The sequence below is a fragment of the Callospermophilus lateralis genome, chromosome 3 (assembly GCF_048772815.1).
Source record: "Callospermophilus lateralis isolate mCalLat2 chromosome 3, mCalLat2.hap1, whole genome shotgun sequence".
Classification (NCBI taxonomy): Eukaryota; Metazoa; Chordata; class Mammalia; order Rodentia; family Sciuridae; genus Callospermophilus; species Callospermophilus lateralis.
In genome coordinates this window covers 183,604,000-183,627,386 of record NC_135307.1, presented here as the reverse complement: position 1 = coordinate 183,627,386, position 23,387 = coordinate 183,604,000, and the positions used below count along the sequence as shown (strand labels likewise).

Sequence of the window (23,387 nt, the reverse complement as noted above, 5' to 3'; positions counted from 1 at the left end):
TGGAAAAAGTAGAGTATTAGAGGCCCAGCATCAGGTCTGGCTTCTGGGTCTACTCGGGTCACTCTGGCCAGGCCCTGAACTTCCCTATTCTCTGTGAAGATGGGCACATTGGCATATGTGTGGGTGCTATGCAAACTGTGTACAGAACTGACTTCAGAAAGTATGACTCAAATCAAGATTCCATTTGGCCAGAAATCTCATGACAGCCCAAGCCAAGCCCAAACTCTCCTTTTTTCTGACCCCACCTCCACTAGAAGCATTCCCTTCTCCTTCTGGGGATCCAGAGCCCACACATATTAGGTTCTCCACCTAACCAGGTTCATCTTCCTGGGAGAAGGGATCTTTTGTCATTTTATGCCCCCTACCTACCACTCTGTCTGTACCCAAGTACAGAGTGAGCATTGAATCATCTGTTAAACCAATGCATGTGTCAGAAGAACAAAGGGATGGTATATGAAAACCCAGTCAGCATGAGATTCAGCTTTAATAAAGCACAGACAGTAGAGGCATTTAATAAAAAGTTGAACATGAAAAAAAGACATAATGACATAATATATTTAATATCTAGCATTTATTCAACTCCTAAAATGTGTTGGCCACTATCTCAGACATCTTACCACCATTGCCCAATAGAATTTTCTATGATGATAAAAATTTTCTATATGTATGCCATCCAATACTATAGTCATTAACCACATGTGAAACTAAGCTTGTGTGGGGCTGGGGATGTGGCTCAAGCGGTAGCGCGCTCGCCTGGCATGCGTGCGGCCCGGGTTCGATCCTCAGCACCACATACAAACAAAGATGTTGTGTCCGCCGAAAACTAAAAAATAAATATTAAAATTCTCAAAAAAGAAAAAAAGAAACTAAGCTTGTGTGACTGAGAAACTGAATTTTAATTAAATTTAAATAGCAAGAGTGGCCATGACTAATGTACTAGACAACATGGCTTTATGCATAATTGGCCTGTTGGTGCTTCCTCTGAAACACATTTCAGTGTCTGGCCACTTCTAATCCTTTATCACCATGCTAGTCCCAACCACCACCAGCTTTCCTTGGACTTCTGAAACTGCCTCCTAACTCACTCCCTGCTTCCTTTCCTGCCCCCACTACAGTCTGTTCTCCACTGAGAGGGCTGGGGGTGTAGCTCAGAGGTAAAGTATATACCTAGTATGCATGAGGCCCTGGGTTCAATCCCCAGTGCTACCAAAAAAGAGAGATTTTCCAATAAGCTATGAAAATATAAATCAAATCACACAATTTCCCTATGTAAAATTCTTCAATGGCTCTCCGGAAAGTCTTTAGAATAAAATAAGAGTGCTTTACCCTGTAGAATCTGACCTCCAGCTTCCCCTCTGACCTCATCCTCCACCACTCTTTCCCAATATATTCTTTGTCCTTGACAGACTTTGGTTTCTGTCTACTGCTTGTCCAATGTTCCCACCTCAGAGCCTTTGCCACTGCTCTGCCTCCCACCTGGAAGGCTCTTCCCCAAGCCCTCTGATTGGCTGGCTTGTTTCCACCTTGCAGACCTCCGCTCAGCAGTCACCTCCTACAAGGAGGAAGCAGCACACCTCCCACCCCACCCTGCCACTGTCTGGTTAAGGTGTTTCTTCCACTTTTGTTTGTTTGTTTGTTACAATCAATTGTGATTCTGATTTATTTATTTCTGTGTTTGATCAGTCATCGCCACATAAAGGCAAAGTCTTCATCTTTCTTGTTCACTGCTGTATCCTGAGTAGTTAGAATAGCTCCTGACACACACTAGGCGCTCAAAAAGTATTTGTGCCCTTGGTTCAACCCTCAGCAGCACAAAATAAAAACGAAACAAAAAGTATTTGTGTCAATCCCCAACAGCACCCCACAAACACACAAGTGTTTGTGTGGGATTTCAGTAATTTGAACTTATTAATAATAATAATAAAAAAAAACACGGCAGATAGGTTGGCGGGTGCAGCTCAGTAGCAGACTGTGTTCTTAACACACACACAAGGCCCGGAGTTCAATCCCCAATGCCAGAAAGAAAAGAAGAAAAAAAGGAACCCACCCCCCACCCCACCCCCGCCGCCACACACACACCCTGTAGAGTGTTGGATTCTTGGTTGTTTGTTTGCAGTACTTTGCAATGGCTCCGGGTGAATGTTAATAGAAAAATCACAGACATAGGCCTAAGGCAGATTTTGAATCTCAGCTCCCTCAATTAATACCCATGACTCCAAATAAGTAGCTTACTCCCTCTGAGCCTCAGTTTCCTCATGTGTAAAATGAAAGTGGTAATGATACCTACCTCAAAGGGTTTTGGTGAAGCTTGGACATAAAAAAAAAAAAAAAAAAAAAAATTTAAAGTGAAGTATTGATACCAGCAGGCCTTCAACAAATATTAATCAATTCCCTTTAAACAGAAATTCCAGGGAGCTTGGTAACTTCTGGCTAGTAGCTAGCAGTGATTGCTGTCTCTCTTGCCCTCCCTCTCACCCTCTTTCTGTTCTTGTGCACTCATTTATTTTCTACAGAATCCATACTTTACTTTATGGAGGCATATGACAATAGAGGTTTAAACTAGACAAATACTCAGGTAGGCAAACGTGAGCTATACAACCTGATTAAGACAACACCCAAATCAATCAAGATCAGTTTCCCATTAAAAAAAAATTATAACACAGAAGCCCCTGAATTTCAATCCTGATTATTTTGCTTTGCACAGTTGAAGTACTTGCACAATTTTTAATTATTTTAAATAGAATTTAACTTTTTTATTCAAAATATTGGCAATCATTAAAATTGAATATGGTTACTTTTTTTTTTTTTTAAGTATTGGGATTGAACTCAGAGGCACTCGACCAACCACTGAGCCACATCCCCAGCCCTATTTTGTATTTTATTTATAGACAGGGTCACACTGAGTTGCTTAGTGCCTCGTTTTGGCTGAGGCTGGCTTTGAACTCATAATCCTCCTGCCTCAGCCTCCCTAGCCGTCTCCAGATCTTTTTATTTATTTATTTATTTATTTATTTATTTATTTATTTATTTATTTTGCCACAGGGTCTTGCTAAGTTGCTTAGGGCCTCGCTAAATTTCTGAGGCTGGTTTCAAACTTGTGATCCCCTGTTTCAGCCTCACAAGTCACTGGGATTACAGGCATGAGCCACTGTACCTGACAAATATGGTTACTTCTTAATAAACTCCCCTGTGTTTTAAAACCCGTCACACATCAGATCTATCAAGGAGTGGCTGACAGAATGCCTTTCTGTTTGGATTTGGTGCCCTTTATGGCAAACACTGGAGAACCAAGGAGGCATCTGCCCCACTCTGTGCTCTGGGGATATGGCTGCAAACAAGACAAAAGGTTCTTGTGTAGTGTATACTCAAGAGGTAACAGATACTCTTGGGGATGGATGGATATATATATATTTGAAAGTCGTCATGTATACATGGCATTTAAAAGAGAATGACTCAGGAGGTTGAAGCAGGAAGATCACAAGTTCAAGGCTATCCTTAGCAATTTAGTGATGTACCGAGCCACTTAGCGAAACCATTTCAAAATTTAAAATATGAAGGGTTAAGGATATAGCTCATTGGTAGAGCACCCTTGGGGTCAATCCCCAATACCAAAAATTAAGAATTTTAAAAATTAAAAAAAATAAATAAAACAGAACAGGAGAGTAGAGAAGAGCAGGAGACTTGGTGTCTTAGAGTTGAGAAGAGGAAGAGGATCCAGTGAAAGACTCAGAAGGGCCTGAAACCAGGTGAGAGGGGAATCTAGAAGAATCTGGGCTTCTGGAGGGTAATAGAGAAAGTTTTCTACCGTCAGCTGTAAGTTCTCTTGGAATTGCCCTTCACCAAGGCAGCTGCATCACCCCAGGGCTTTCTCCAGATGGTTCTTCGTTGATATGGGGTATAAAGGCCTTAATTTGGGGCATCTGCAGGGCCATCTCAGTTGCAGAGTTTCCCTTGGGACAGATTGAGACCCCTGTTGAGACTACTTCAGCATTTCACTTTTCACTGTCCAATCCTGCAGTCTTCACAAGGGCACTAAACTGACACTCAAACTTCAACTTTCCCAATGGCTTGAGAGGCCGAGACAGGAGGATCCCAATTCAGCAATTTATCGAGGCCCTAAGCAACTTAGAGACACCTTGTTAATATAACAAAAGGGCTGGGTGGGGATGTGGCTCAGTGGTTGACTGCCCCAGGGTTCAATCTCTGTTACAAAACAACAACAAACCCTCAACTCTCAATCTGTTTACAGGGACCTGTTAAAAGGATTAATAAATCCCCAGGCCAGAGCAGTGCACATAGCAGATGCTCAATAAACAATTATTGAATAAATGTGTCCATGTTGTCTCTTGGTGCCCGCCAGGGTTTCCCCATTTCTTGCCCATCACAGCCTTGTAAACCACAGACGCCCAATAAATGCCCTGGTTGGTACTGGGAGTGGTAAGCTAAGTGTCAGAGACAGAAACCGCGCACGCAACAAAGTGCTTGCAAACTTGGGGCCCCCGCCCCACTCCCTGGCCGAAGCGTCCGGGCGGACGCGGGACGGGATCTCTCTGCACGGTCCTGGGTTCCAGCATCCAGACCCGCCACCTGCCTCCCCGACCAAGCCAGCAGCGGGCCGGGCGGTCACTGACCCGTAGGTTACTTTTTTAGAGGCCAAAATGGCGGAAATCTTTTTATTATTTCCCTTTACATTGAAGGGAAAAAAAACTTTAAAAAATTTTTTAAATCCTATTTTCCATTATAAATATCAAAAATTAACAATAAGAAAGAGAAAGTTTGCCAAATGGCCCATTTCCTAAAGGAAGCCCACGCCTCGCAGTGCGCACCCTCCTTCCCATTAATAAAAGCGGTCCCCGGTCCCCGCGGGCGTCGCTGCAACCCCCGCCCCGCCCGCCCCAGCCCTCCGGCCCGGCCCGGCCCGCCGGCTCCCTCGCCCTCAGCCCGCCGCGCCCTGCCGCTCGGCCCCCGCCCAGCCCGCCTTGCGCTGCGCCCGGCCCCAGCCGCCTCCCCGCCGCAGGAGCGGAAAGACCGCAGGGCCCAGCGCTCGCCGTGCAGGGACCGCGGCGCCCGGGGCCGCCGGAGCCGACCCTCCAGCCCGCACGGTGCTCACCTGCAAGGCCCGCGGTGGCCGCCCCGCGCGGAGCTGCGGTGAGAGCGGGCGCGGCGGCGCCTGCGCGCTCAAGGGGGCGGACCCGCCTCGCTGCGGGACGCAGAGCGCGGAACCCGAGCGCCCGCAGATCTGTCTGTCCGAGACCGCGGGGCTTCGGGCCACCGCGACCTCCTGCCTTTCTTCAAGGCCCCGGGCGGCTTCGGCCCAGTTCCCCCTTATCCCTGGGACCGGTTTGCGCAGGCGGGTCGGGTTGAGATTCTTCCTGCCCCCCACCCCCCTGCATCCCAGCCAAGGGTGCCCAGGGTGGCTGGCCGGGGGCCACAGAGCCGGGAAGAGAGAGAGCACCTGCTGGACCCCGGAGCTGGATGGTGGGTGACAAAAGACAAGGCTGCACCCCTGCATGTATCCCAGTCGGTTGGTTGCTCCTTCCAGCGCCTTCCCACCACGCCTGTCCCTCATCTAGAGAAGAGAGTCAAGGGGTCCTTCTGGAAACTGGCCCAGGAAAGGGAGCTTCGCACAGCTTAGGTTCGGGCTTTGGCCTTGCTTGGCATTAAGACCGCTTTTGGATGACCCCATTACCTGGGAAAAATATCACTTTATCCCCCTAGTCTTGTTCTCCCCCCCCCCCAATATCCCTCCGGATGGACCTTTATTCTATTTATTTAATTTTCTGTGTGGTGAGAATCAAACCCAGGGCCTCGCACATGCCAGGCAAGTGCTCTTACCACTGAGCCACAACTCTAGCTCCTCTCCTGAGCCTTCTGTTTCAACTTTATGGCATATGGCTCTTTCAATAATGGTTCACCTTGTGGAGTTGACTTGAGCACTGTTCCCCTCTGCTTCAATTTCATCGACTGAGCTCTCTAGTCAAATCTTGTTATTGGTTCTTGTAATACAAAACACCTATCTTACATATGACACAGCTATTACTTCATGTAGATTTGAGTAATTCAACAGTTTAAGAGACTGAAAGATCCAAGAGGAAGGAAAACATGTTAGGTTTTCTGTGTATGTTTTTCTGGAAATGGAACCCAGGAATTGAACCCAGAGCCTCTCCACACACTGGGCTAACATTCCACCACTGAGCTATGTCTCTCTGCCCATTGTTTATACACACACACACTCACACATATACATATATGTATACAACACATATGTATGTGTGTATACATACACATTCATATATGTGTACAAATTTTTTTAATCACTGGTACCTAGCACAGAGTGTATGCTCAAGAAGTATCTTTTGATTAACTAATTTATATACCCCAAGCAAATGAAACAAGGCAATTCTCCAGGGCCCCATCTGTCTCACACACTGATTTTTAAATTTAATTCCTTACTTTACAGAAGAGGAAACTAAGATCTAATTTGACCTTGGGTCATGGTCACCAGTCAGACATCTAGGCTGCTGACTCCTAGTACTGATGAAAAAAAAAAAGTGTTTCTAATTAATTGTGGGCAAATCCCCCAAATTGCTCTGATCAACAGGTTTAAATTTATGCAGAATTTAACTATTCTGGTTACCACGCCAACGCATTACATGTGTTCCGCCTTGCTGCAATGTCAATTTTTAATCACATCTCATATTATTGGGAACAGGATTGCATCAGTTAAGGATGCTGGTTGCCATAACAATGGAAGCCTCTTTATACGCACCAATACGCACACAACCATCACTTGGTTTTCTCTCATCTGTACCCAGACTGTGCTTGTTCTGGATTCCAAAAGGTTTATTTTAGGTATTCAAAGGATTAAAAAGAAAGTCGTGAACCTACACAAACACATGGCTGCTCAATAACAAATGCATCTTTTAGACAGTGATTAAGACACACAAGTGAAATTTGAGCAAGTGGGATCCAGAAACAAACAACTAACATGGATTTGAGTTGCTGTAATATTTTTCTGCCCATTAGCAGTATTTGTTAGTCTTAAGTTCTGGCTTGTTTACTTCATTCAGCCCTTCATGGATGGAATTTCCTTCACAAGTTAATGTAGTTTGGGGAAGGGTCTGCCTCATGTGGCCTGAGTTTGCCCTGTTGGTGTCCATCGTCAAGAGCAAGTCCAGCCTTTCCTTCAAGTGACAACCTCCTCTGTTTTACAGGCTGACAACCCCCAGTGTCTTCTCCATGTTAACCCCCTACCCAAGAAAGGACCCCAAATTTGTTGGAATGTGGAAGCATTAAAAATAGTTGTTTATAAGCAGTCTGTAGCTTTGCTTCTACAAGAAAGTATAATCCATTATTGGGGCAGTCCTGGAATTAGGAAAATCATCAGGATGTGCCCTTGATGTGAGAAAACACTTCTGGTTTCCTTGACATCAGACTGCACTAGTAGGGAATCCTTTTTAACACAGGATTTTAAAATCCTGCATAAAATATAAGAAAAGCACCAAGCAAGACACAAGGATAAGAAGTAAATTCACAGCTGAACTTGCAAGGGGAAATCTGCAGGAGCCAGAAACAAAGAGGAAAACAGAAACAAGGGGATGGTCTGACCTCTCTTTTGTTGTGGGAGAAACAACCATCACTGAGCGACAGGGATCTTGGGACCAAATGGTATTGGAATTAGAGTTGAATCTCCTTGTATAAAGACTGGACATTTCCCCCACCAGATATATAATTCAGTGAATAGAGTTCTAGAAAAACTCAGTATGCCAGTATGTGTGTGTGTGTTGTTGGGGGGCAGGATGGAAAGGAAGCTTGTCTCTACCTGGGATACTCAGGGCCAGGGGAGAGGACAAGGATAAGCCAACTTTTGGAAAATTAAGCCCCTAAGTCTACACTACATAGACTGGGATTCTCAATTTGTACTACTCTCCTGGTATAGACATCTTCAAGCTAGGGAAACAATGCAAAATTTATCCTGGGCAAGTGATATACTTGCAGAAGTAAATATTCAACTGTGCTCAGAAGGGACACTGCCACAATTCAGGCCAAGTGGAATGCTCAGGATAGGAAAAACCACAAAATAGTCATGGAAACAATATGCCTTGTTTAACCATCCGCAGATCTAGTAAGTAGAAAGATTAGCACCCACAAGAACTTGAGATAACAGTACAATTTGAAGGAGACTATTAAATAAACATGTTGCTAGGTGCAGTGACACACACCCAGAATCACAGCGAATCAAGGCTGAAGCAAGAGGATAGAAAGTTTGAGGCCAGCCTGGGTAACTTAGTGAGAGACTCTCAAAATAAATTTGTAAATGAATAAAAAGGCAGATTAATTAACAGGTTACTTCTTTTTTTAAAAGTATTTTTTTAAGTTGTAGATGGACACAATACCTTTATTTATTTTTTTATGTGGTGCTGAGGATCGAACCCAGTGTCTCACCCGTGCCACTGAGCCACAACTCTAGCCCTTAACAGATTACTTCTGATGACTTCCTTGGAAGGGTTAAAGCAGAGAACACGTCCTTATTCCTTCCCATGCTGGCTAAAACTGACCTGTTTGGGAACTTGACTGTCATCTCTTGATTCCTTGGAAAGTTAGCTAAACAGCTTGGTTTTGGTTGGTGACATAAAACTTTAGCTTGAGTAATTCCATTTTGGTGTGGTCAGTTCCACTAGGGCCTAGAGCAGGAGTTCAGTCCAAAACAATGACCTCCCATAAATTTCATTCAACAGATTAAGTTGAGGTAGAAAATAAAGCCCAGAATTTTAGCTCCGGAGCCCATCCTGACTGCCTTGTTTAAACCCACAGGCTGCTGAAGACTGGGTATCTGTGCTCTTTGTCTTGCCTAATGCAAGGCTGAATATAAGCGAAAGAACAGAGGAATCAAAGAAACAGGTGATGGCTGGTTGTGGTGGTGCACACCTTTCCTCCCAGTAACTCAAGAGGCTGAGGTAGTAAGATCCCAAGTTGGAGGCCAGCCTCAGCAAATTAGTGAGACCCTCCATTTCAAAATAATGAAAAAGTCGGGCTGTAGCTCAGTGATAGAACACCCTTGGGTTCAATCCCTGGCACACACAAAAAAGAAACAAACCCTATACAATGGTGTAACAGCTATGACTTAGTATTAAAAATGCCTTTTATAATAAAATAGATCCTTTAAAATGTATCTGAATAGATGATCCAGCTGAGCAGACTCACACATCAGACATGGGACAAGACAGAAGTTTATTCTGGCCTAGAGAATGTCTGGAATTCCTCTCCTTGTTACCTGACACAAGGGCATAATTCACTCATACTCTTTTTTTTCTTTGAGGTGCTGGGGATGGAATCCAGGGTCTGACACATGATACACAAATGCTCCCCCACTGAGCTATATCCCAAGTCCACTTTTATTTATTTTTAATGGAGAGGGAAAGTGGCTGAGTGACAGAGGTAGGACCATCAAATGGGGACTTGGGTGGTGGCAGGGTATTGGGGAGGAAATACTGTGTGCTGCTGCTGGAGTCCTTCTCCATTTTGTCATTATTAAAATACTGTGTTCTTAAAAGAATCAGTGGTGAGCTGGGTGTGTGGTGCAAAGTAATCCCACAATCAGCTGTTCAAATGGGTTTCCTAGGAAGTTATCTTCTTATCTCCCTTCTTCCTACACTCAAAGAACACAATGGTTTTCAGCTACAAGCAAGATTGATAGGTCAGACACTGTCAGAGGAAGGCATTAGGTAGTATCCTCTTGGTAAAGTTAAAGGGTGAGAATAAAATTGCTTGGTGCACTTGTTTATTCAGGAACCTCTTCCTGGTTTTTAATGGTTAATGAAAACTTCTGCTAACTTTGCTTAGTTTACACCATCAAGTGTAATGTTTTACACTTTATTAAAATATAAAACACCACTTTAAAGATGTGGGCAGGGTATAGGAAAATCACAATTGTTAGCATTAAACCATGGAGCAAGGACATGGGGGTGGGGAGGAGCAGTTACCAGGACTTGGAACAAGAGAACTGTGTAGGTCTTAAACTGAGGACTTTGGATAAGGGCCACAGCCAGCCTAAATGAAGCCTGCAGGGAGGGAGCTATATAAACACCCTAACTTTAATCTTTTCCCTCCCTCCCGAATCCTACTACTGCCTCTTATAAACTGAACTTAGGCAGACAGCATGGATGAAAAGTGAGCTTGCTGAGGCTCTGAACAGGCAGAGAAAAACTGGGACCCCAGGAGCTCACTGTACCCCAATCCCCACATACATGGTTATTGTAAAAACATATGTATGGTAAAAACACATGTAGGGCTCCCTAGTATCCCATATCAGCTAGCTATTATTGCTGCTAACCTCCCAAACTGAGTAGCACGCCCCCTCCCACCCCAGAACTGAACTCAGGGATGCTTTCCCACCAAGCTACATCCCTAGCCCTTTTATTTTTTTGAGATAAGGATCTCCTTAAAATACTAAGGCTGGCCTTGAACTTGTGATCCTCCTGCCCCCGTCTCCCAAGTGCTGGGATTACAGGCATATGCCACCACACCTGGCAATAGCACACAACTTTTATTTTGCAGATGTGCAGGTTGGCTGATCTGGATGGGCTCTGCTTCAATCTGTAGGTGGGTGGGGCTAACAAGCAGTTCTCATCCATCTCCCTGAAAAGGCAGGCTGGCTGAGAAATATTCTTCTCACGGAGATGGCAGAGTGTCAAGGGAGCAAGCCCGATTGTGCAAATGTTTCTCAAACCTTTAGTAGTGTTGGAGCCATGAGAACCAATTACCATAAACTTTATGGCTTAAATAAAAATTATCATCTTATAGTTCTGAAAACAGGAGGTCCAAAATTGATTTCCTTAGGCCACAGCAAGGTGTTGGCAGGGCTGCCCTCCCTCCAGTGGCTCCTGGGGACAATTTGTTTCCTTGTCTCATGGCCTCTTCCATCTTGAAAGCCAGCAGTATAGCACCTCAAACCAGAGTTTGCTTACATCTTCACAGCAATCTTTTCTGATTTCTTGGCCTTCCAGCTTCCCTATTTATAAAGACCCTTGTGATTCTTTTGGGCCCAGCCAGATAACCTAGAATAATATCATCCACAGACCTCTATTTAATTACATCTGCAAAGTTCCTTTTATCATGTAGCTTTACATTACCTATTCAGATTCCGTGGATTGGACTGTAAACATTCTAAGAGGAGGAGGGCATAATTCAAACTACCTAATATACCTGCTAAAATTCCATTGGCAAAAATCAAGAGATGGGAAGTACTTTGCTCATGGAAGTGGAATAGGGAGGTAGTCAGTACTTCTGACAATAATCTGATCTATCCCATGTCCACGAAGGTCTTTAGTGTTGTTTATTGAATGTGAATTTGGACCACATGGTGACTCGTGGCAACTATGCTCTGAGGGTCTCCTGAAAATAATAAGCTGTGATTGTCTTATTGAGGGTCTCCTGAAAATAATCTGTGATTGTCTTATTATAATCACATCCACACTGCTGTCTGGCCTTGAGTTCCTGTTTGGTCTGCAGGCAATTGTGGATGAAAATGAAATTTAAAATCCTATTTACTCATTCCATTCACAGTGCTGTTGTATACTCCAGAATCATATTGAAATTTAGGTTCTGAATATTGCTTCTTCATTACCCAGTGCACATTATCTGTTTTAAATTCTTTGAAGATGGAGAGGAGTCTACAGGAGTCTTAGAGAAACAGTTCTTTGAATTTTCCTCATCCCTTTTCCAGAAATGGCCTAGAATTCGGCTGAAGAAGCATCTATTAAGACAGGGAGGCCAGGTACTGCTCTGTTTTGATCAGGTTAGAGTAAACCTGAAGCGCTGTGCCTCCAGTGGGCCCTACTCTGTAAAAAGGACACTCATAAACCTGAGTACAGGAAGACAACTAGGAAAGCCTGGGAACTCAAAACTGCTGCATAAGAAAGGACCCCCAGATGACCAGAAGATAACATGATATGTGTTATCTAGAGGCAGAACTGAGGACCAGTTTTCCAGCTCTGTCCACTGAAATGACCTATGATCAAAGTAGCAGTGAGCAGCCCAAGGCCCAGATTTTAGTTGCTAGACCATTTTGAATTAAACAGAACCAGGGCTCTTTTGGAGAAATGGCTGATTTTAGATTCCAGACTGGAAATGTTGAAGATGAGCCTGAAATCTTACAAACAAGAAAGCATGAAACCTACTAAGATTATTTCAAAAGAATTCAGGAGGCAATTTAAATCTTGCTGACTGAAGACAGCAAGGTAAAAATGGTAAGCAATGTAATGTATTGAAAAGTTTTAAATCATGAATTCATGGTTTGATGAATCTAGACAAAGATCAATGGCTGCCATTATAACAAGACACCCAAGTAGTCTTGAAAGAATCAAATTAGAATTTAATAAAAATTTGAAAAGAATTTGATAAAATTGCTGAAATAGTTTTACATTTTAGTATGTCCCAGAAGGCTTGCTAAAATACATTTGATTGAGCTTCACTAGTGTTTATTTTTTAACATTTTTTCAAAAAGATGGACACAATCTTTCCTTTTTTTATATTACTTTTATGTGGTGCTGAGGATTGAACTCAGTGCCTCACAGTGGGAGGCAAGCACTCTAGCACTGAGCCAAAACCCCAGCCCCTCACCTAAGTGTTTCTTAGTATTCTTAGTGTTTCATTCTGAGTTTGGGTGGGAAGCTGCATTTCTAACAAGTTTGTAGGTGATGAAGATGCTGGTCAAAGAACAATTTCTATAGGCCTGATGATTGAATTAGAGGAAATGCAGGAACAGAATATGCTTCATCAAACAAAACTGCAATTAGCAAAATTAAGATTGGGAAACTTCACAGAACAGTGACCTGGCTTCCTCAGCAAATACATTGTATAGGAACTCGATTTAGACTTTTCATGTCTTTTGGAGGTACACCTGAATTAACTACAGATGACGTGTCTACTATTTCCTTGGAGGAAGTGGATTGATATTGTTATAGCTAGATGAGTATGTGGGTGGTCCATCATACTGTTCTCACTGATGTTTGAAATTCAGAATGTCATTGGAGCAACACATTTAGTAAACTCACACCATTTATCAATGAACTATAGACATTAGATACTCTACTTGGCTAGTAGGGTTTCAGGGTTTAGCTCTATTTAAGGCAGTTACTATTTGATAAGTGGCTAAGTGTTTTGTTAACACCATCTATTTTTCTCAGTACTAGAAGGTATGTTCTACAAATGAGGATGCAACTTACTTTTTCTTGTATATTCCTCTTATACAAATGATGTCTCTGCTTTCCCATTCTGGCCTTGGGCTAGGGGAATTCCTTGCTTTCAGAGTAAAGGAGCTCAAGCTGATGCCACCGTGGTTTTCTCCTTGGCAAGTCTTTCTCATATCCTTGCTGACTGGCTCCCTCCTGAAGCCCCCTCCAAAACCTTTTTCTAGTCTTTAGTTTCCCAGAGAAAGCTCTTCCTGCTGTGATGACGCATGCCTGTAATCCCAGTGACTAGAGAGGCTGAGGCAGAAGGATCCCAAGTTCTTGGCCAGCCTTGGCAATTTAGTGAGCTGGTTCATCTCAAAATAAATAAAAAAGGGCTGGGGGTGTAGGTCTGTGGTAAAGCCACAAATAAAACACTTAAAATATCACCACCAGTAATTTCCACAGTAGATATTTTGACAAAGCTGTGGGCATTAAATAGACTCTAGTTATCCCCTCACAAACTATTAATTACAAAGGAGAAAAGTGACTTTATAGTGACCCAGATTATTACTATAGGTCACTGGATATGATAAATGAAAGTCTCATTCTTGAGGCATTCCTGTGGACAATGCAATCATGTAGATCCATGAGACAAACCCAAATCAACAGAAACTCTCAGCCCTCCATCTATGGGTTCCACATTTGCAGATTGTTATTATTCCCTCAGTAAGTAACTAGGTCATGTGTTAATGCTAGATTTCATTGTGTGAAAACTGTTGAGAATACTTTAAAACTACGACAGTTACATCACTAGGTGATACTATCTTCTGGACCAGTGAGATATGTGCGGCACATGGTTGACTGAAATGTGCAATGCACAACTGTAGTAGCACAGTATTTACAATCTAGAGGATTTAAAGCACACAGGAGGATGTGTGTATGTATGAAAATACTATGACATTTGAGCTGGACATGGTGGTTTAGGCCTGAAATCCCAAAGATGTAGGACTGTCAAGTTTAAGGTCAGCCTCAATAACATGGCAAGACCCTTAGCAACTTAGCAAGACCCTCTCAAAATAATAAAAGAGAACTGGGAATGTAGCTCAGTGGTAGAGTGCCCTTGGATTCAATCCAAAGTACCAAAAAAAAAAAAAAAAAGACACAGTTCCCCCCCCCCCGCCCGCACACACAGAAACCCCCCAAAACCACCAAAAAACACGCAAGGAAAGCCTGATCCCAGCATCCTGTCCTCATGGGTTCCTCTTGGCCCCTGCCTGGTTGTCTGGCCATGTGTTCTGCTCCAAACTGGCAGAATTTATTCCAGGACCCCAACAGTAACAGTTCCAACAGATGACCTGCTATTACTTGGGCAGACTCCCATGGGCATATCCTAGCCCTAGAGGATACCAAAAGACAATAATATTTTTGGGTAAAGGAACACAATGTTTTCTACTTCCAGATGCCTCAGTAAGAAAATCATGTAAATAAAAAATGAGGCTGACGCAGGAAGACCCCAAACTTGAGGTCAGCTTGGCACTAAGACTCTCTCAAAATAAAAAATTAAAAAGGGTGGGCTGTACTGCAGTGATACAGTGCCTCTAGGTTCAACTCCTGGCACAACCAGGGCTGCTCTACCACTGGATCTACATCACCCCACCTTCCTTTGACAGGATCCCCAGTTGATGCTGGCCTTGAACTTAATTGTCCTGTCTTGCTAGGATTATAGGTATACACCATTACACCTGGCCAAACTTTTTTCAGCCTTCTTTAACCTACTTTTGCTTGGTATTGGGGATGGAACCCAGGGGTGCTCTACCTGTGCAACATCCCCAGCCCTTTTTTTTTTTTTTGAGAGGATCTTAGTAAGTCAGAGGCTGGCTTTTAATTTGTCATCTCCCTGCCTCAGTCTCCCAAGTTGCTAAGATTAAGGGCATGGACCACAGTCCAACTGGACTTTTAAGGAGAGCTTTTAATAGAGGAATTGAAGATGATACAGGCACTGAACTTTTAGAGTCGTTAGGAACTAAAATCAAGATTTTAAATGCTGCCTTTACTTAACCTTGTTGTACCGTATACTCTTAAAAATACCTCTACAATAGGGGTAAAAATATGTAAGTAATTGAACGTAAACAACAGAGCTTCTTAAAACAAGCTGTGATGAATCTAGGGGAATGTGAATTCTTCTAGATATGCATTAAGCATCTTCAGGAGGTGTAAGAACTAGTGATCCTGACCTTCCTTCAAGCAGTCAATAGTGGACTTCACCTTTTTTCTTTTGATTTTAGAACCATAACTCCTTTCTATTGAAAGAGAATTAATCCCTTTAATAAGTGTTGGTCTGGGAGTGCTGTTTTTGGGACTACTGCATAAAAGCAACTTAGTATTTAAAAGAACAATTGTACAACTGTCCCAACTTGTCCTTTTAGCAAATTGAAGCACACATTGTTAGGGATATTAAACACACACCTTTATTCAAGATGTGGTCACTGACAGAAAGATTATTAATGATAGTGCTGTTGTTTCATGACCTGTTCAAAATAGTTTAAAAATACATGTTATTAGAGCCCCCCCCCCCCAATTTACTTAATGGAAATTCTTGGCTCTGAAAAATACATTCATCAGTATATTAGTTAACTATTCAGAGAACATTAGATGTCTTATGCAAAAACAAGTTGCATATTACCACTTATGGTATGAACAAACTATTGTTAAAAACAAAGGACACACGTGGCCACAGAAGTCTGAACTGACACTGTTAACAGTGACTAAGTGGACTGGGGAATCAAACCTAAGGCCTCACATGTGCTAGACTACAAGTACTGTCCATATATCTTTCATATAAAAGAATTTAAGAAAACGAAACATTCCATAACAGGATCCATTGCTACATATCTGAAACTGAATATAATCACAGCAAGTTGAATTGGATGAGTTCTAAAACCAAGGTTAAGCAATGGAAACATAGTATTGCAGCATAGACTGTCGAAGTTTAGTGTGTCAAGGAAATTATTGAAGTTTCCTAATTTGATTATTTGAGAAGTTGCTGGAAAATGTTCAAACCACTAAGATAAAAATGAGTGAATTTTATGTGAGAACAAAGTCAAAAATAAAAAAAGGATAGCATTTATTGTGGTACTGTTCTAAGTATTTTCATACATCATGTTTTCATCTTCCCACTCCATAAAGTTTTATCCCTAGATGACATTCTCAAATGGTTTCAGAAGAACTGAAACTATTATTTTTCTTATCCAGGAATGGCTAGCGAGTGCCAACTCCAATGCAAAATCTCACTCATCAATGGTTGTGCAACTGATGTGATTCTGCAATCTGTATACGGGGTAAAAATGGGAGTTCATATCCCACTTGAATCAAAGTGTGAAATATGATATATCAAGAACTATGTAATGTTTTGAACAACCAACAATAAAAATTTATTTAAAAAAAAAAAGAGTAATAGGGGATAGGCCTTTTTAGGAAGTGATTAGGTCATGAGGAAAAAAAAAAAGAATTTGGTGTTAAGTGGTAATACACAATAAATTCCAAACAAGTTTTTCCCTCAGTAAGCATTTTATTGAGTTAACATAAAATACGTTAACAAAATGGAAAAAGATACCAAGATGAAAGGTGGTAACACAGGAAGAGTGGGAACATAAAAGTTGGAGTAGGTAGGACTCAAACTGGCCATGAAGGCACTAATGGCATATCAAGAAACACTATCAAAAAAGAAAGGGGACTCAAGATGTTCCTCATTCTTTTTTGCCATCAGGTCAATACTCCATTTAGCCACTGGTAATTGTGCAGCAAACTGCTGCTGCTCAAATCTTGCTCACTGGGAAGCAGGAACTAAATGTTTTACACTAGTCAACTCTGTATTCTGAAATAGGCCAACGTTGTATCCAATGACTTGCATCTATAGATATATAATTAGATTTTTAAATAAATTGGTCTTTGCCATTACTAGAAAGATTTTATGGGTGTAGGCATTTACCAATACAATTACCCATTTACTGGGGTAGCTTAACAATGACGTCAAATATGCCTCTTACCATGTGATGTCACAATAACAACAGAAAGCCCAGCTGAAGATGTTGCATACTTTTAGAAAGCCAAAATTCACTGTTATATCGTTCCCCCCCTCCTTTTAAAAGGCTGTGGTTCAAAAGCTTTTATGTTCTTTCCCTGGAAACAAGAGAACTTTGGTCAAAGCCAATTCGTAAGAATCATTACTTCTGTTCTTTGAATAGGCAAAATAATGAACTATAATTAGACACCATTTCCTTCTCTTAAATTCTGAAGTTTATATTTAAAAATAAACCCATTTCTTATAAACATTTAAACAAACAAACTATCAAGAAAAGATATTGGAAGCAGCATCAACCTTATGGGCCACTATATTTCCAAAGTTAGGTTTTTAAACAGGAAGTCTAAATTCCTTACAGATGAAGATTTTTTCTTATTACCAAGTACTCTCAGCTATTCTGACACCTAGATCCTCAACTCAATTTTTCCCTCAGCCTCATTTTAGTAAATGTCCTCTGGGTTTTTAATTCTCCAAACCAATCCCAGAATATCATGCTCAGTCACAATCCTGGTACCTTTACACAGTGACAGCTCCCTAAGAAGGTATTAAACCTGAGTCAATTTATCTACATCTTGACTTAAGTGGATGTTAATAAATATTTTTAAAATGAAATTACATAAAAGTATCTGAACAAAGGGATATAAGATAAATCATTTTTGACCTGCAATCTCAACTTATTAGCCTTATGAATGTATGGATTATAATTGCTAACCCAGTACAAATTTGCAATATTATAGTCTGGTTTACACAGTACTGTACTTCATTCATAATAAAGTACTATTAGTTTTTGAGTTTGCCCATTTTTCAAACCAACCACAGAGAAGTATAAAAATTTACAAGAATGAACCAACCAATTACCACATAACCCCAACAAAACTACAAAGGGGACTGATAGCTAGAATTTTATTTGCCAACAATCTGTTAAGCAACTGACCTTATAAAAAGATCTGCTAAGTACCTGTTAAATGTTATCTTTCCGCAGAAAATGCAGTATATGCCTATCCACTTTGAACGATACACTAAATTTCTATTCAGATAAAGGCTACTTCCATTTTTACATAACTTAGACCACTGAACCATACTCTTAACTACACTAATCTCATTAACCACCTCCAGAGCATGGGATCACTAACTAAAGATCCCAAGCCCTAAGAGCTATTTCCTAAATAATCCAGTCAAATCATAAGTTCGAAAACATTCTATTTAAAAACTCATTAATTCAGGCAAAATTGTGTTATAGATTGACTACAAAATATCTTTTTATTTTTAACCCAACTTGTTAGAGGGGCAGATAAAGACTTTGGCAAATTTGATTAACAGCACAAAATAATGTTATCCAAACTGAATAATTTATTGCTGGTCTGAGGCTTGCCTTGTTTTACACTTTAGTAGAATTTACACTGTTTCCACAAATAGCAGATACCAACATTAAAGGAATTTGATAGTGACCTATTCAATAAGGCAATCATCTTGGTAGCAAACTTTTATTTAAATCTTACATAACTCAAGCTTTATAAAAAGCCAACATAATTGAAAATTGGATTCTCCCTCTAAAGCCTTAAGTATCCAAAGCTTGAAACGGTTAATTTAAAAATAAGCAAACAAATAAAACAACAAAAAAAAAACCCTGCAGCAGATCCTGCTGAAAATACTTAAAAAAAAAAAAAAAAATCTAAATGAGCTTAATCTTTACAAAAGTTATTTTAGCTCAAAAGCTATAAAATCAAAGTTATCTTAATTCTACAAAGAAGGGAGAGGGTCTTTGACTTCATGCCACCATTTTAGAACCTCATCTTTTTCATCAAATTTGGCCACAAATCAAATTTTTGTGTGCTCCTGCTCTCAGGAGATTCCTCTTGCAGAAGAGGCCAAGTATAAACATGGAAGAGTAACTGCCTAAGCAAGTAGGAAAGTGTTCCATAATAGTGTGCAAAGAATGTAGAGTTCTGGGTTAATCTCTGGAACTTGATCTGGACCTTGACCTTGAGCGAGATCTAGAACGGGATCTTGAAGTAGCTCTTTTTGGTGGAGGGGACACAGAACGAGCCTTTGAGGGTGGAACAGGAAGGGGTGAATTGGAACGAGACTGGCTCCTTGATCTGGATTTTGACTTTATATCACCTTTTCCATTTTCTTTGGGGGACCGAGATCGAGACCTGCTTCGGGACTTTTCATACTCATCCTTAGATCTGCTTCGAGAATGTGAATGGGAACCCCGATCAGACTTGGGCTTAGATTTGCTTTTTGATCTAGACTTCCTGCCTTTTGATCGAGAACGTGATCGACCTTTGCTCCGTGACCTGGATCTGAACAAGAAAAGGCAGATTTTTTTTTTCAGTTATTGGGTCAGAACATACACATACTCCATGAAGAAGTATAATTATATTTAGGGGGGAAAAAATCCTAATACCACAGTATTTACCGGGAGCGACTTTTTGAGACACTTCGAGATCTACTGCGGCTGCTCCTGCGACTCCTACTTCGTGACCTCCTTCTTGATCGTGACCTGTAAAACACAACAATGAATATTAATCTCAAGGATATTTGTGCCACTCAGCAGAAGCAACAACAGAGTGCTTACTATAAAATTAACCTCATTAACAAAACATCTAGAAAAGAACAGGAGACACAACCAAATGAAACCTATCTTAAGTCCAATTAAGCAACAACTGAAAATGACTCAAGTACCCCTTTTCCAGCCCACTACATGTCTTTCAAGTTACCTAGATCTGCTTCCAGAATAAGACCTCCTATGGCTTGCTCGTGGCTTATCTTCAATAAGTCTAATATTCCTGCCATTTATCTCTGTACCATCCAGTTTATCCAAAGCACGCTTCATGTCAGAGTAGGAGCGAAATTCAATTACACCTTCATTTGTACGTTCTTTGTGAGCATCTGCATATGTTACTTCACCTGCTTGCCGCATGAAATCCTGAAACAATAAGACTTATCAGACTCACAAGCTGGGCATGCTGGTTTTAGTTCTCAGAAAAAAAGGTACCAAAGGGGCCTACCTTTTAAGAATTAATCAAATCTCAACTCAAATTATAGGACATACCTTTAAATCTTGCCAACTGCAACGACTAGAAAGATTTTCTACAATAAGCCTGTACTCTGTACGAACAGGAGGTCCATATTTGTCTCTGCCAGAGGTTCTCCGACTGCTGTATCCACCTCCACCACCTTTATCACATGAAGGGAACAATTAGTTGCTTTGCAATGATAGGGATGCATAATGTTTTTGAAAGTTAGTACAAACATATCAACTTTTATTTACTGGAGTAGGACTTTGCTATTATACTGCTAAACCTTCGATACATTTGTGATTTGCCATAAATTAAATTAAGGGCAAGTCAAATAGACTAAATCCAACTAAACCTCTCCTACAATCTGTTAGAGAGTGACTGCTCCTTTATTCAATTTACCTCGCTAAGTTTTATTTTACAGAACATTGTAAAATATAAAACTTAACTGATTACATGCATTTCTACATTTTACAAAAATTTTTACTAGTTACACTAAGTACTTACATCACAGTGTGAGGTTTTTGGTGGTGGTTTGGCCACAAAACACGCAAGGTAACAGTCACCTAGTTCAGATTAACCAGTTTTGTCTAACCCTTGGAATCCTCACCATCACCCTGCGTCTAATGGCAAAAGGCTGCTGTCGTCATGGCTTCCGGTAAGGTCAGCCAAAGGGTCATAGGGCAAGGGTCACACAATGTATGGAAAAGCCAAGGCCAATCAGGAAAGGCAGTCATCTTAGCCTCAGTGGACACAGCCTCAGCCCCATTGGTCACTTTCAAATTGAAACATCAAGGACTTGTTAAAAAGTTTGAATTCAACATGCAACAATTTCAACATCAAACATTTAACATAACCAAAAATCCCCCCAACCTCCTCCCAATAACATGCCCCAAATAGTTTAAGTACAGCATAAAGCTTATTTAGATTTACTCTGTGGTACAATACCACAATACTTTAAAATAGTATTTTCTTTGCCCCCCACCAACTTTCCTAACTCTTCAGATCTACACCTCAAGCTCCTCCCCTTTCCCCACCCCCTACCCCACCTCCACCCCAGCCTGTCCCCAAACTTCCACATTTCTATCTAATGCACTGACTAATAAGCAAGGGGCATACGAGAAATACAGTCATCCCTTGCTTCCAAAGTGGGCAGAACCCACGATAGTGCCAAGGAGGGCCCAGCAGAAGCCAACCCCCTCCCAACTTGGCCAAAACCGAATACCCAGACCCAATCCCCGCGCTCCGGTGTCCCATGGTTGCCCCGGGCAGGGGTGGAGGCAGCGGGGCCCAGGGACAGCCGGTCAAACGACTCCCGGCCCCCGCACCTGCCCGGGCTGGGAGGCCCCACCCCGCCCACCCTAGTGCCTGCGCCCGCCCCCCAGGTCCCAAAGGCGCGGAGCGCGCGGGGGCGGGACTCACTGCGGCTTCCGTAGCTGTAGCCGTCGCGATCGCGGCGCGGGCCCCGGGCGTGCTCCACGATCACGCGCTCGCCGCAGAGCTCCTTGCCGTTCAGCTCGTAAACGGCGTCGTCGGCGTCGCGGGAGTCCTCGAACTCCACGAAGCCGTACCTGAGTGGGGGGGGCGCGGGCCAAGCACCAGCGGGGTCGTCGTTAGCCGGTGTCGCGCACGTGCGCGCACCCGCGATCCCCGCGCGCACCCGTGGCGCCGCGCCGCCGCCATCTTGGAGGCTCTGCCACGCGGCGCCGCGGCCTTGGCCGCCTTCTCTCTCCGACAGCCCCAGCCGCCACTAGGCCCAGGGCGTTGGGCACGAACGCGGGCGCCCAGGCCCGACTCACCCATTTTTGAGGTCTACTTCGAGGAGGCGACCATAGCCGCTGAAAAAGCGCTGGATGTCCTTCTCCCGGACGTTGTAGCTCAGGCGTCCTATGTAGACGCGAGGCATGTCCGTGGTGGGCGAGGTCCCGAAGGCTGGCTGTCGGACGGCGGACAGCAAGGCAGTAGCCGCGGTGCGGGTGCGGGGACGGCGAGGGCCCGAACACGCGCCTCACACCGCAGCGGCGGCCGAGTCCAGCCACACAATGGTGTGCGTGCGCGCCAGAGCTACGCTATATGGGCGGCTGGGGGCGGGGCCGGCGCGTGACGTCAGTGCGCAGCACGCACCCTCCCGCGTTGAGCCCCGGACTCGGGAGTGACTTGCGGGTACCCTGCACGCGACGTGTCCGTGGAGTGTGACCTTGCTTTCAAGTTTTTCTTCAGTACTCCCACCCGGCTCTGTAAACATTATGTCCTGTGGTCTAGCCGCGTACTTGTCTTCTCATTTGCGCTTTTGAATAAACTTCCCCTCTGTATTCTCCACCACGAGAACCTTCCATTTTTATTGGCTCTGGAGGTTGTCATAATAAGTCACTCTGGTCTCTGATTGGTCGGTTAAAACGAGGCTGCGCATTTCCTCCACCGATTGGTTCACGCCCACTAGGCTGGGGGTAGTGGTCTCGCACACAGTTGGCTCGGCAGCTTCGCTGATGAGTCCGTAGCTTGTGCTTCGTCTCGGAGTCGTGTTGCGAGCTCTGTGCCCTTCCAAGTTCAGTCCCTTGGGGACTTAACGGCCTTCACCAGCTTCCCACGCCTTCCTGCACCTGACCCTCCATGGCTTTTCTTTGGAGCACCGGCAGCGTGTCGATTGGAGTGTACACTGGAATCTGGCACTCGCTGCAGTGGCTCACAAAGGGAGCATGACCAAGGACCCTGGCACTAAAGGACTGTCCCACAGCAATGAGCTCTTTCTCCTATTTGGAGAGTCTGTGGAACCAAATCTAAATTTCCCTCCATTGGTTTGGAAGGCATTTTATTGATGGCAGAAATAAACATTTGTGAGTTTATCAATAGAGATGCCATTTAAAACTGCAGAGCTAGATAAGCACAAAGTAGTTTTCCGGTAGAGAGCAGAAGAAGTCCCATGACTATACTCTGGAGTACTAGGAAGGGAGACTGGAAAAGGAGTGACTGCAAATCAAAAAAAAAAAAAAAAAAAAAAACAACCCAGGAGAGTACAATGTCACAGAAGCTAAGAGAAAAATAGGCTGTCGCTGAGATCATCCCCGCTCTTTTTGAGTCATGCAGTCTCAATATTCTTCAGCCTCTAGTTGA

The 23,387-nt window shown here is 42.9% G+C and overlaps 1 protein-coding gene across 1 annotated transcript; it reads right to left on the bottom strand.

Moving 5' to 3' along the window:
• Positions 1–16,720: 16,720 nt before the first annotated feature.
• Srsf6 (serine and arginine rich splicing factor 6) lies at positions 16,721–22,365 on the bottom strand. The gene is made up of 6 exons (XM_076851868.1): positions 22,076–22,365; positions 21,699–21,847; positions 20,312–20,436; positions 19,977–20,185; positions 19,676–19,759; positions 16,721–19,559 (listed from the first exon to the last, which is right to left on the bottom strand). The coding sequence occupies exons 1-6, from the start codon at positions 22,180–22,182 to the stop codon at positions 19,205–19,207; spliced, it is 1,029 nt and encodes a 342-aa protein (XP_076707983.1). The 5' UTR covers positions 22,183–22,365; the 3' UTR covers positions 16,721–19,204.
• Positions 22,366–23,387: the final 1,022 nt, after the last annotated feature.